At 42.3% G+C, this 14,449-nt stretch overlaps 1 protein-coding gene across 1 annotated transcript; it reads left to right on the forward strand.

Moving 5' to 3' along the window:
* Window positions 1–1,357: 1,357 nt before the first annotated feature.
* Window positions 1,358–13,027, forward strand: wdhd1 (WD repeat and HMG-box DNA binding protein 1). Its single transcript, XM_026379076.1, has 26 exons — window positions 1,358–1,420; window positions 1,696–1,788; window positions 2,514–2,625; window positions 2,701–2,852; window positions 3,867–3,978; window positions 4,289–4,339; window positions 4,461–4,556; window positions 4,738–4,830; window positions 4,947–5,053; window positions 5,228–5,369; window positions 5,492–5,702; window positions 5,802–5,983; window positions 6,147–6,331; window positions 6,557–6,798; window positions 7,120–7,257; window positions 7,354–7,510; window positions 7,946–8,060; window positions 8,449–8,580; window positions 8,689–8,912; window positions 8,994–9,136; window positions 9,618–9,674; window positions 9,973–10,004; window positions 10,092–10,256; window positions 10,365–10,504; window positions 10,602–10,737; window positions 12,567–13,027. The coding sequence occupies exons 2-26, from the start codon at window positions 1,712–1,714 to the stop codon at window positions 12,756–12,758; spliced, it is 3,393 nt and encodes a 1,130-aa protein (XP_026234861.1). The 5' UTR covers window positions 1,358–1,420; window positions 1,696–1,711; the 3' UTR covers window positions 12,759–13,027.
* The last annotated feature ends 1,422 nt before the right edge of the window (window positions 13,028–14,449 follow it).

Genomic DNA, 14,449 nt, shown 5'->3' on the forward strand with positions numbered 1-14,449 from the left:
TCAGTTTTTGTTTTCACAAGATATTACTAATAATTTCAACATTAACTTCAAGTGTCCTAATAACAGTCCATAATAGTCCAACGGTGAGCCACTAACAGGACCCTGAAATAAAACAGTTAATATAAGTTATTATTAACATTTACATTTAGTCATTTGGCATCATTACCTGGAATGGGCCTGACTGTAATTGATTGTTCTTTGCAATCATCATGGCCACCTTTTTTAACTTAAGAGACTAAATGACAAGGTGTTTCCATTTTTGTCATTGTAAGGATGTCCTGTGAGTTCAGTACAGGATGTAATCAAATAATAGAAAACTTCATACAACAGATAAACTTAACTAGCATACAGACTATGGTCAAAATTCATCTTTGTGTTTCATCCTCATGCCTATCTGCGACAACCAGTCAATGGAGTTGGGAGCTGCATGTATTGATTTTGCTAAACCACATACTTAAAATATTAATGTTGCCTTGTATGATCTGATTAGCCAGCGTCGCTTTTCAGCAGCTCAAAAACTATTTTCTCATGTTTTCTTAGATTTATCACACATTCGATATCCACGGTTTTCACATCGTGTTTCATTCATCCATGCATGCTGGCTGGTTATACATGTTCACATGTTGATTCTTCTAAACTGTTAGAGCACAGTGATGTAATATTTAGACACCCAGCTGTCTCCCAACACAGTACTTCCTGTTGCACTGATCAAATTCTCCCCAAAGACGCTACGCTAGAAAAAGCCAAGAGGCACAATAACTGTACATTATTAGCTGCGCAAATGACTAAATAATTAACTGAAAGGCATGAGTTAATATTTTAATCTGGTCTTGAATTTGACCTATTTTCTTAGCTCGAAAAAATACTTGAGGTACCTAAAGTCGAAGTAATCTTTATGCAGAATAGCTCTTTCAATGCATATTACATTGTTAGATTATAATTAATGATGCACTATCGTGTTCTCCATTTCATTGTTTCAGCTGCGTACTATGGACATTATTTTTTAACAACCTACACTGTTTTGATGATCATATGCTTAAATAACCTAAAGGTAATGTGAAATTTTACATGAAGGCAAATCAGGTCTTATGACTATAGACATGTTGTGAGATTCAAAATTACAAGAACAAGAAATAACTAGTAACTATAATTTAGTGTAGTAAAGGTATGAAACAGTACAAAAAGATATATAATATAGAATATCCAAGTAAATTACCTTAAATATCTTAAGGTTGTACTTAAATACACATTTAAGTAAATGTACTGTTTCCCCCCCTTGTGTTTGAAAAGTGGGCGGGGATTGGATGGTTGCGTCATGACGTAGCTGGCGGGAGTTGTGACGCAGCGTTTCCTTGTTTTCAACGCAGCGCGGGAGATTCAGGAGAAGAGGGTTAAACCTGTGGAGTCACCTGGTGAAGTTGTAAGTTGTCATATTGTCTCTTTTCAGTTCCTAGTTCGTTTGATAACTTCTGTTTGAGTCAAACACGGTATGATGTAAACACCGTGTATTAACGCGATTGTTGAGTTTTAAATGGCGCAGCCAGCTGTACTGTTAGCGTTAGCTCAGCTCGGCTCATAAGCTAGCTGGAAATCGGAACCAGCAACGGGATATAATGTGAGGACGGACGATAACGGAGTGTTAGGACTGGACGGACTGGACGGACACACTGATAACTGTTGTTTTCTATTCGTCAGTCTGGTGGTTGTAACCATGCCGTGTGAGAGGAAGCCGATGCGCTATGGTCACTCTGAGGGGCACACCGAGGTCTGCTTCGATGAAACTGGAAAGTAAGTCCGAGCCCACAAACCGCTGGACGAAGAAGTACTCAGATCATTTACAAAGTACAACTACCAATACTATCCAAATACTCCATCACAAGTTAACATCCTGTGGTCAAAAGTTTACTTAATAAAAGAGAGTAGAGTATCAGAAGTGGAAAGAGTTCCTGTGACTGACAGTACATGGGACATTATTAGGTTGTTGAGATCTGAGACAAGTTACTTTATCACTGATTTATCTGCTCATCACTTTCTCACATAAAGAAAAATGCTCATTACCGTTCAAAAGGGGCATCTGCAGATGTCTTATGTGCATCCAGAGATAGTGGGATATAAAACAGAGAAAAGCAGAATTGAATTTATCTTTCAAGATTATTATTATTATTATTATTATTATTATTATTATTATCTATATTATTATCTATATTATTTATCTTGTTTTTTGTGACGTATTGAAGATTACAGTTATGAAAAAGAGACCATCTAAGAGGCCATCCATCATGTTTAGAGTGCATCAAGTCATGGGTGTCTGAGTGTGACGAGGAGCACCAAGCAGACATTGCTTTCATGATTTTTAATGCATTTTGTAAGTTTAGCTTCTAGAGAAACTGCTCTAAGTTCAAGTCATACTTGTTTTTACAGTATTAAGTTAATTTAATTAATTTTCTAAGAAAACAAAATAGTCTTAAAATTAAATTAAAACTCTATCTGAAAACTGATCACATTTTCTTCAGATTTATCGTCACGTGTGGAAATGATGGAGATGTTCGGATATGGGAGAGTTTGGATGACGATGATCCAAAGTTCATCACTGTTGGGGAAAAGGCTTACTCTCTGGCTCTCAAGGTGGGTCACCTGCTGCTTTAGGTTGTGTTGGGAGCTGCTATACACCAACTCATGGTGTACCATTGATTTCCACAGAACGGCAAACTGGTGACGGCAAGCTCCAACAACACGGTGCAGATCCACACTTTTCCTGATGGTGACCCAGATGGCATCCTGACCCGGTTCACAACTAATGCCACACATGTTGCCTTCAACAGCAGCGGCTCGAGGGTTGCAGCTGGATCCAGGTAAGCAACAACGCAGACTAACTGCAAAGCACTTGAAATAACAAAACTGGAGATGAGGAAAACATTTAAGTCCTGGCTCTGTCTAAAGGTGGTAAATGTCTTCCCGCCAACACATCTAAAGCACAGTAATTAACATGCTATATCTCAGATTAATACACAAAAACTACATTTTGTGGTTTTCTTGGTGGTTTCTGTTGTTGCCCTTTTTTTTCCTATAAAACCCAACAAGAAAGCAAAATAGTATATTTTCCAAATTTTAAATGATCCTGGAAAAAAAAATCACTTAATAATCTACTGGGACTGTAGAACTGTTCTGTTATGACGAGGCTATCCAACTGACTGGGTAGATTCACTTGTTGTTCCTGGAATATCTATCAGTGATAAGAGCTCAGATCTAAAAGGCAGGTGAATGAATGTCAGTTTTGCTTTGTCAAACCATGCACATTCACATTGTAGCTTCTCCTGTGGCGACTGGTGAAGCTGTCGTGCGTAATATGTCTGTTGTGTTCAGTCGTGCATACGACAAATAAACCAGACTATGATCTCATTAGGTCCAGTATTGTTGTTCCAGTACAGAATGAGCCGCACACAGTAGTACACCTGAATGAGATTTCCACCTCACAGACAGAGCTGCACTTTGGATTGGTTTATGATTAGTCCTGATTGAAGATAAACATCTGTTGGCTGTGAGAAATGAGAATTGATTTGCCCTAAAGAGGTTTATCACAGCAATAACAGCACTCAGCATTGTGCCTCATTGATGCTGCTATTTTCACACAGGTCATTTCTGTTAGATATTGATTGTAAAAATGCAGGCACCTCAGGCTGTTAAGGCAGATTTGGCATCTGGATTCTGTCAGACATCCAACCTTATTTTGTTTCTCTCGTTCATTGATTTGACAATTTGCGCTCACAGCTGATGTGCCCTTTCCCTCGATTCTTTTGGCAGTCAGTCAAGTGTGAACACAAATTCCAGTTTGCTCATATTTATTCTCTGTTTCTCTGTTTTCCCAGTGACTTCATGATTAAGGTAGTGGAGGTGTCGGACAGCAGCCAACAGAAAACACTCCGGGGTCATGAAGCACCTGTGCTCAGTGTCACTTTTGATCCTAAAGATGACTTCTTGGTGGGTAATCCTTCTCTCTGGTGGCATCAGGCTGATGATTTGTGAAGTATTTGGTCTTAGACTTGAACCCATATAAACCCAGAATTCAGGTAAAACTGACTTTGGTAAACAAATCAACAAGGGTTAACTCTTTTTCTGGGAGATGACACAGAGATAAATCACAAACACAAAAATAATAAAAATCAATTAGTGGGTCTTCACAAAATGGGGCAGCTATTTTGACTGTAAACTGTGGGAATCAGCACTAATCCAATATAAAAGGGTTTTGCCTTAAAGACAACATAAAAAATGAATCTGCTCTCTCTGTCAGGCATCTGCCAGCTGTGATGGCTCCGTCGTGGTGTGGAATATTGAGGAACAGGTACGTCATTGTTTTAGCACCCCACTCTTAAAGATTTGATAAACAAAACTTTTATTTGTTCATTTCACGTGCCCTCCATCCGGCCAATCTGTGCGATGCTGATCTGCTTGTGTCCATTCAGACTCAGGTGATCAGTTGGCCTCTGCTGCAGAAGACCAATGACGTCAGTAATGCAAAGTCTCTGTGTCGCCTGGCCTGGCAGCCGGGGCAGGCAAAGGTCAGTGACAACTGCTGGAGTCACCCTTTGTGTCTTTTATTTGATTTGTGGAGTTCAGTGTCTGCTGTGACATTTCCAGAGCTTTTTCTTCCTCAGGGCAAAACACATCAGTGATTAATTGTTGTAAAAAATGAGTATGACATCCAAATGATGTCAAAGCGTTGACTCTTTGTATGCTCAGTTTTTAGCAGTTCCTGTAGAGACAAAGGTGCACCTGTACAAACGGGGGTCCTGGGACCATGTGAGCACTCTGACTGATGATCTACTCACACAGGTGAGATCCATTCCCACACATCTGTGTGAGGTTAAGTCATCTTCACTAAACTACTACATTTTATATTTTTTAAGACGTAAGTTCACAGGAACGCCCTATACGCCCCTTCTTTTCAGTACATCAATGTGGTGGCCTGGTCTCCATGTGGGCGGTTCCTGGCCTCTGGAAGTGTGGGCGGTGTACTGACAGTGTGGGACGTGAACAGCAAGCTGTGTGTGGAAAGGTATGTAAACGTGTCCATGAGTTAGGCAGAATGACAGATACATTACTGAAAGTGCAAAGAGGCGTCTGCAGCGTGCATACAGTATCTGATGACGGTTGTTGGCTTGACATTTGAATCACTTAATAAATAGGTGAAATACTGCAATTGAAGTTTTTTTTTCTGTATCTGCTACAGGCAGAAGCACGAGAAAGGCTTCACAGTGTGCAGTTTGGCCTGGCATCCATCAGGCAGCCAGATTGCCTACACAGACACAGAGGGCTGCCTGGGCCTGCTGGACGGACTCAGTACCTTCGCATCCGACACCAGCACCACCAAGGTACCACTCAGTCAACACAGGATTTAAGGTTTCCAGTTCAAATGTACCAACTGCAGCAGGTTAAAGACATAACTTCATAACTAATGTTGATGAAGTGTAACTTAGCGTTAATGGCTTTTCAGCAAGAACCAGTGAAGAAGGCAACAAAGGACTATGACGACCTGTTTGATGATGATGATGACAGAGTAATGGATGAAGGACTGAGTGACACCAACTCACCAGTGAAGAAACCTGTTGCTGGCGACGACGATGATGATGACGATGATTTCCTCATGCCTGCAACAGGGCGGGTGAGGAACAGAGGGGCAATCCTGGATGATGAGAACTCAGTGGGTGAGTGTAGGAAGATCTAAAAGTAGAAGAAGGCATCATTGTTACAAACAAAAACCTTTATCATCCCCTCTTTGCTTCTGTGTCTTCTTGCACACACAGGATCACTGAAACTCGGTCAGGACAAATTTGGGGACGATGACGACGACACAGGTAGCACTGTGGTGCCCGCAGCTGCCCTGCCGGTGCCCCTGCGTCCCGTTTATGAAGGACCTATGCCAACGCCCCCTCAGAAAGCCTTTCAGCCGGGTTCCACCCCTGCACATCTTACACACCGTTTCATGGTAGGACACACACTGATCCATGGTTCACATGATGGATTAGTGAGGATGAGGTGTTGCTAGTATGTGTTGAGTGGAGTTTTGGAAGATTCGATGATCTTTAGGCTTACTTTCTTTCTAAAGAAACACAATACCTTCAATCACATCATGTCATATTAACACTCAGATGTGGAACTCGGTGGGAATAGTGCGAGGCTACAATGACGAGCAGGACAACGCTATCGACATAGAGTTTCATGACACAGCCGTGCACCATGCCATGCACCTCACCAACTCGCTGGGCCATACCATAGCCGATCTTTCCCAGGAGGCCGTGCTGCTAGCCTGCCCCAGCACAGATGAGCTTGCCAGGTAAACCTCTATCATTTGACAATGAAAGGAAACCAAGAGAAAACCTGATGGATTTTGATTATTTAGTTATTTACAGTTGTATATAAAATTTTAAAGCTTGGAAAAAGTAAAAAAAACAAGTGAATTGCTAAGTCAAAAAGTTAAATACTTTTTTAAATACTTTTACTTTTTACCTTTCAGTAAATCTTTCAACCTGCTCCTGTCTCTCTCTCTCTCTCTCTCTAGTAAGCTGCAGTGTCTCCACTTCTCATCATGGGACACCAACAAGGAGTGGATGGTGGACTTGCCAAAGGGTGAGGATGCAAGGGCGCTGTGTCTGGGTCAAGGCTGGGCAGCGGTCGCCACCAGCACAATGACGCTCAGGCTCTTCTCCGTCGGAGGAGTTCAGAGGGAAATCTTCAGCCTGCCAGGACCTGTGGTCTGCATGGCCGGACATGGAGAGCAGCTGCTCATAGTCTACCATCGGGGTGAGATACACACGCCAGTGTTTCTGAGCATGATCATAATCCTTGTTCAATTTCTCTGAAAGAGCACTTCAAGTATGGTAGAATACATATGAGCAGGTACTTATCAGTCTTTAGTTTTTCATGTTCGTACCACTGAAATATTTTCTTCAGTGGGCAAAAAATTATTTCATGAGACTGTATAATAAATATAAAAGACAATGGATGACTGTTATTAACTAATGTTAATGACGTTCTTTTCACTGAGGGATTTAAATGTGTAACTAATGAGCTTTGTTGCCTTTATGCTCTTATGATGTTGCATCTGTCATTTTACATTCCCAGCGACTGGTTTTGATGGGGAACAACCTCTGGCTGTTCAGCTTCTGCAGTTCGGTGGAAGGAAGAGGCAAATCATCAGTGGTGAACCTTTGCCTCTCTCTCACAAATCCTACCTGTCCTGGCTTGGATTCTCTGCTGAGGGTGAGTCCAGAGACCAGAAAACAGGAATTGTATCGCTCTTCGATTCCTCTCTTCTGGATTTTAAGACAACAGTCTGGTTGTGTTCTGGTTTTTCAGGGACCCCTTGCTATGTGGATTCAGAAGGGGTCGTACGGATACTGAACCGCGCCCTGGGAAACACATGGACGCCAGTATGTAACACCAGAGAGACCTGCAAAAGCAAATCAGATCACTACTGGGTGGTCGGAGTGCACGAGAACCCCCAGCAGCTCAGGTGATGTCTCTGGTTACTCTGTTTTTCTAGTAGTTGTAACAGTTTGTGGAAAGTGGAGTGAAAAAAAAAAAAAATTTACTATGAAGCAGATGCTGAAGAAATAATTTCAGTCACAACAGTTCACAATTATACAAAAATTTATAACACACCACACTACTTTAGAGTTGTTTGTCTGTGTATTGAAGCGTTTTGGGAAACTTCTTGTTTTTTTTTTTTTGTGTTTTTTTGTTTGTTTTTTTTTTTATTAACAAAGCTGAGTGTCACATGGTGTAGTTTGACAATACTCTTTTATGCTGATGCAAATAAAATAAATCAGCTCAAGGCTTAATCTTCACTTGATTACAGCAGGACTTTAACAAACAAAATTAGGCACTCCATCTAATGTACTGTAATCCTGTCTTATTTTCTAAATCCAGCCTGTTTCTCTCCTGTCAGGTGTATTCCATGTAAAGGCTCCAGGTACCCTCCCACTCTGCCCCGGCCCGCTGTGGCCGTCCTGCCCTTCAAGCTGCCGTTGTGTCAGACAACAACAGAGAAAGGACAGATGGAGGTAAAAACACAACGTGAACTGTAAAGATGCAAACACAGCAGCAGGCTTTGCCTTTAGCAGAGGTGGAGATTACATTTGTGACCTGTGCTGCTTGTTCTAATACTTGTTTGTTAGTCATGGCAGCTTATCTTTACTGAAGGCATTAGACCAGCAGGAAACCTGGAGCAGTGATCCCTTTACTCTGTCCAAACTTAAAAACCAAATAAAAGAGAAACTGGCTTTGTAGTTATTCTTATTGAAATATTTCTAAAATTTAATTGATGCACTTCTGTTACTCCGTCTGACTCCTCCACTCATGCTCTGCTGTATTTTGTCCCAGTAAATACAGTAGATTACTTCAGGTTTTCTATTGTTAATATTCCCCCGTCCGTCCTCTGTTGTTCTCCAGGAGCAATTTTGGCGGTCTGTCCTCTTCCACAACCACTACGGCTTCCTGTCTTCCAGTGGCTACGAAATAGACGAGGATGGACAGAACCAGTCCCAGAAGGAGCAACAGGAGCTGCTCATGAAGATGTTTGCAGTGAGTCTGAGCATTCGGAGACATCTAAGCTGCGGAGTCATGCGTGATATTATGATCTTGTTCCATCCTAATGCAGCCATTTGTGTTTTGTTTTGTTGTTTTCTCCAGTTGTCCTGTAAGCTGGACAGGGAGTTTCGCTGTGTGGAGCTTGCGGAGCTGATGACTCAGAACGTGGTGACGCTGGCCATTCGATACGCGTCCCGATCCAGACGCATGGCACTCGCCCAGCGGCTGAGTGAAATCGCCTTAGAGAAAGCCAGTGAGGTTCAGGCAGAACAGCTGGAGGAGCAGGAAGAGGAGTCGGAGTACTCCAGCGTCAGGCAGCACTCTGGGTAAAGGAAAAAAAAAAGGAATTAGGCATGTGATGGTGGTGGTCTGGTGGGCTGTGATTCACAAGCGTCTTATTTGGGCAGGTACGGCCAGAGTGAGGTCACAGGTGGACGTTACAGAAACAGACAGAATCAGGAGGAGGAAGAGGAGCAAGTTGAAGAGCCCGGGGAGGAAGAGGATGGACAAGAGATGGAGACAGAAATGGAGACAACAGAAACCAGAAAACGTCTGTTCCCCTTCTTTCTTTATATATCTGTAGTACTGTGGAGACATTTGACACATTCAGACGTCAGTGAGGATTCTTTAAAAATAAAGCCATGACTAGTTTCTATTCATAACTTAACTCGTAGATAGTTCAGTGAATTTTGTGAGTTAACGCATAGTTATCGCGTAGTTACAAGTTCTCCTCTGTACTTGGCAGACTGGTTGTTCCAGTCATCTCTCTATGTGCGTTAAGTCTCTTCATGTAATCCCAGACTGACTCCATCAAGTTGAGATCAGAGGACTCCTTGTGCCTCTTGTCACTGAAGTTAGCTCTTCAAGACTCTGACTGTATGTTATAGATCATGCTGTTGGATTAATGTCAGACATCAGATTTCTCTGCGATGGTTTTGACAGTTTTGTACAATACCGGACTCTCACAGGAAAATCACAGGATGCCAGTGATACGTTGATAACATGTCTTCCTCACATCTCTCCGATTGCAGGTGTGAATCCATTTGCTAAAGACCCAGGTTCACCTGTGAAGCCATCTCTCACACCAAGTGAGTATAATCAAAAATGAATGTTTGTAAAATGGATGTCAAGCAAATGAGCTCATGCATTGTCTGTTTCTCATATTTTAATCTGCTCATGTGTTCCAGACAACACAGAGCCTCCATTTATTTGTGGGTTTTCCAGTTCAATACAGATTTTTTAGGAGCGTCTGGTGAAGGCATTGCCACTTAAGAGTGTCATAGTTTGGTTTAAAATGACATATTTATGGTAGCGTTTACTGTGCAGTAACAGACAGGGAAGCAGGACATTTGTGTTACTGACATCTGACGTCTCTATGTTTTGCAGTCAGTAAAGTAGGACGTGCAAATCCCTTCAAGGTAAGGACTTGATATTTTTACAGCAGCCTTGTTTGATTTGATTCTGATTATTTTTACATGTACTAAAGGTTTATGGCATATATTCAGGTTCTCGGATCAGGTAAACCCTCGGCTTCGTCTGCTCAGCCTCGAGTGACAAACATTCTGGACAACATGACATCCAGCAGGAAGTCGGCTCCACTCAGCGGCTCTGCAGGGAAACCAAACAAAAGTCCTGTCCTCAAACCACTGGCCCCCAGGCCCAAGTCAAAGGTCTCCACGACTCTCCTACCCCACACATTACAAGTGGGAATGAAAATGTCTGACGTCTGTAATGTATCCACATTTGGATGTGAATGTACTGTCTTCTCTCCTCTCCAGACACAGTCCACTCTTCTGCAGATGACGAGCCAAAAGGCAGCGGCTAAGAGGACTCAGAACACAGAGCCAGCTCCAGAGCAGCAGAAACAACCGGACGTCGCGCCTCCAGCCTCGCTGGCAGATAACACAGAAAATAAGAGGTAAAAGGTGCCATGAGCCATACTGAAGGGTTTTTCTTTTGTTTTGTTTTTTTAAAGAAACATTTTCTGACTTTGTTGTTGCTGTATTCATTTTCAGGCCAAAGACAGGCTTCCAGCTCTGGTTGGAGGAGAACAGGAAGAGTATCATAGCCGACCAGCCTGACCTGGAGGAGACTGATGTCATCAAGGAGGCCATGGGACGCTTCAGGACGCTGTCAGCAGAAGAGCGACTGGTAAATGAAATGAAAAAATGCTAATATAGAAAACCCAATGGCAACTGTTGCTCTTTAATTTGGAGTTTAGAGTCCCTTTTAATGCTTTTAGCTCTGTTTTTGGTCTCTAACTACTCCTGGCTCCACATCTGGCTCCTGCCTTTATCTACTTTAACCGGAGAAACAAACTGACCTACCTGGGATTATCAGGTGCACATCAGTTTAACCCAACAACCCTCCACACTCCGCACTCAGCTGTTTGAAATTACACAAAATGAATTGAAGTCCTGTTGCACTTTTGGAAATTTTTTTCTACCACAAACACTAGTGCACTTCACTTAACTAGCACCTCATGCAGAACATGACAGCAAATAACACCCCATGCAGAAGTCATATAGTGTTTTTCACTAAAAAGAGGAAGATTTTTAAACCAGATCTCAGTCAATTGTCTCGTCCTCACACAGGATAGGTGAATAAATGAGGCCGGCTGTGTCAACAGACGTCAATCTGTGGGTTTCTTTAGTAACCTGGACCTGACCCTGCATATGTTAAGACTCTCAGCAGAGAGCTGGGTGACACTCGACTGAAAGAAACGAGCAAGTGGATGTGAACCGAGGGGGATGGAAGCGCAGGGTGAGGGGACGCCTGTTGCTGGGGAACCCTGTTGAGTATGTTCTTGTCAGTGAGGGCACAAAGCATTGATCTTATGATAATAGTGCATGAGAGCCAGAGCGGGTTGATCTGCAGATGAATAATTATGATGAGGAAAGGACAGTTCAGTTGGTGACATGATCTTTCCTACATCTACATTTAGTCATGTGACACTTTTATCCAAAGTGACTCACAGGGCTTCAAGGCAGAGGCAGGGTAAGCGTAAGGAGGTCTTGTCTGAGGACCCCAGGCCAGGGCCAGGATTCAAACCCCTGTCTCCTGCATGGAGGGACCACTCGCTATCCAGCCACAAAGGGTTACTTTAGTGCATGGAAATGCCTTTTACTTATACAGCTGCCACAAATAAGAGTTTTACCACAGGACTTTCTGATTTAGTTTCCATGTTCTCAGCTCTAACTGTGGCAACGCACCGACACAGCTAGTTTTATAATCCACCTGACTTTTTATAGTGCACATTTCAATTCTACATACGTTATTAAAAATCTGGAAAATGATCCTGCAAGACAACATTTAGGCTGAAACCTTATTAATGTCTGACCCTCAGGGTGTGTGTGTGTGTGTGTGTGTGTGTGTGAGAGAGAGAGAGAGAGAGAGAGAGAGAGAGATGCTCCTAATTATATTATTCTGTCCAAGTACAATAAAATGCCGATTGCATAGCAAGTCGTCACAGCTTGTACCATCGACCAGCTCTGTAATGGTGGTGTTTGTGTGTGTTTGATTGTTTGAATATGCATGGGGTTAATGACAGTGTTTCATCGGCCTCTGGAGGTGTGTGTGTGTGTGTGTCTGGTGTGTGTGTGTGTGTGTGTGTGTGTGTGTGTGTGTGTGTGTGCGCGGCTCGTGCTGCTTCCAGTCCACTCACCAGGCCTGATGATTCATCCCGGCTCCATTACATCCAGGAAATGCTTCCTTTTGTCTCTGCTCTGACGGAGAGGCGAAAAAAATAAAAGCATGAGGAGGAGAGGGGCCAGCAGGCCAAAGAGATGCAGCCTGTCTGTAGTGATTACACATGACAGGATGCAATTTCAAACTGCACGCCTGAGCATCCACGTGTGCGTTTAGTCATGAGTGGATAGAGACAGAAGAACAATACAGCTTCGTTTTGTCCTGTCCAATAATTAACATGTGCATTTGAACATTTTTGGTTTAGTTGTTTTTTCTTTTTCTTCTGGCTTTAGTCGTGGACAGAACGAGCCAAAGGGCAGACTGGAGACGCAGCAGATCTGAAGAAGAGAAAGAGAGCAGAAGGAGGAGGACGAGAGGCCGAGGATGAGAATGGACGAACAGAAGCAGATGAAAACAGTGCCAAGAAAAAAAAGTCTTTGGATCCTTCCTCCAAGCTTTCAGCGTTTGCTTTTAACAAAAACTAAATGTGTTCATAGTTGTGTTGTTTTGTTCTTCAGATGTTCTGGAAACTGACAGTGGACGGTGATGACTGGGAACTATTTAGTCTTTTTGTTAAAATCTTTTTTTTCTGAGCCTTGAGGTCAGAAAATTTGAGGCGCTTAAATTGTGTTAAGACTTGGAGCTAGATCAGTGACAAACATCATCCCACTGTCCGAAGTCGTGCTTTCATCCATTTGTTCCTGTTTTATTACATTTCTGGTCTTTCTAAAATTGTTGTACTGTATTTTAAGAATTGAATAAATATGAATGTTTGTGATTTATTCCTGACAACTTGTTTTTTATTCACATACAGAACAGAAAATGATCTGTCATTCATCTACATACTACCTTCTCACTGTCCACTGTTTACGCTATAGGAAGAAACAGTTGGGCACTACTACTGTCAGTGGCACATTAATGTGCATTTAATCCAGTTTTAATGGCAGCGAGATTATAGAAAATGTTTCATGTGTTTCACCTGCTTATGAACAGGTTTCAGGATGATTCAGAGAAGAATGGTTGTTTTTACCTGGTTGGGACTTTATTAATGGTGGATGTATTTAGATGCTGCTCTTTTGTGCAGAATAACATGTTGGACTTGTTGAAAAGAGGAATCGGAAACTGTTACCAGCAAAGAGTCTTGATACACGAGCAGGTGGTTGTATGGCAAAGATTGTCCTGCTTGATGGAGCAAGATATGATATAGCATGTGTTACACCAGGGCCCTGAAACTGAAGCAGGAAAATAGTCCTTTCATTTTATTAACACCTTCCATGTTGAACTTTCTGCTGTGGAAAAAGTCCTGCAGACAGAGGAGTGAGGTTTAGCAATCTGAATCTGAGCAGGTACAGTTACTGTTTTCACCTTAATTGTCTAAATATTTAAATGTAAATGACTTTGTGGTTATAAACCGCAGTAGTGGAAATAGTTTTTTCTCCCTTATATGAACACTAATGATGAGCGGCTAGGACACAAGCACAAAAAGACAGACGGTTGGTAATCGATGAGTTAGTTGTGAGGTAATAATATTATATTAAAATATTAAAATTTCTATTAAGACTTAAAAAGGCTCATTGATCAGTGTGTTGATCTAAAAATAAATAAAAGAGGTGCGTTGGTATTTATCTCTGAACACCTACTCTTCTCATGTGGTGCTCTCTGTTCTTGTCTCTCCCCATTCATATAACAAGTCTCCTGGCTGCTCCGTCTCTCCCCATCATCACCTCTTCTCCTTTTAGTCCTTGGCTGGTATCAATCCTGGTAAATGCACAAGTGTCCAGTACAGTTTTTAGTCCTGCAGACAAAAAACTTTGTCAACCCCACGAGCATCCAGTCTGTGTGTCTGTCTGTCCTCTCTTCATCCAGACTCTGCTGGACCATCAGACAACCTGGGACCTTTCTCCATCTTCTTGCTGTTGGTGTCTCATTTCAGTTGAGTGGAGCGTCTCCTTTCTTCCTGTCTGTCCTTTCTCGTCCTGTGACTTCTCTCCTATGTGTCTTTCTTCATGTGTGTCCGTTTGTGTGTTGGTGGAGTCTTTCCTCTTTCCAGGTCTTCAGGGTGGAGAGCAGGTCGTGTGGCTCTGGAAATTGCTCGGCAACCTCTCAGATTAAACCTTTTCTGATCTCTAATGTTATTCAGATTGTCCATAAATTAAATGTACTACGTTACGCTGTT

This window comes from Anabas testudineus, chromosome 3, assembly GCF_900324465.2.
Source record: "Anabas testudineus chromosome 3, fAnaTes1.2, whole genome shotgun sequence".
NCBI lineage: Eukaryota > Metazoa > Chordata > Actinopteri > Anabantiformes > Anabantidae > Anabas > Anabas testudineus.

Coding starts and splice junctions, on each gene's coding strand:
- wdhd1 (XM_026379076.1), top strand. CDS start 1,712: ATGCCGTGTGAGAGGAAGCCGATGCGCTATGGTCACTCTGAGGGGCAC. Junction 6,799..7,119: donor GCTCATAGTCTACCATCGGG/GTGAGATACACA, acceptor TTACATTCCCAG/CGACTGGTTTTGATGGGGAA. Junction 10,257..10,364: donor CCCCCAGGCCCAAGTCAAAG/GTCTCCACGACT, acceptor TCTCCTCTCCAG/ACACAGTCCACTCTTCTGCA.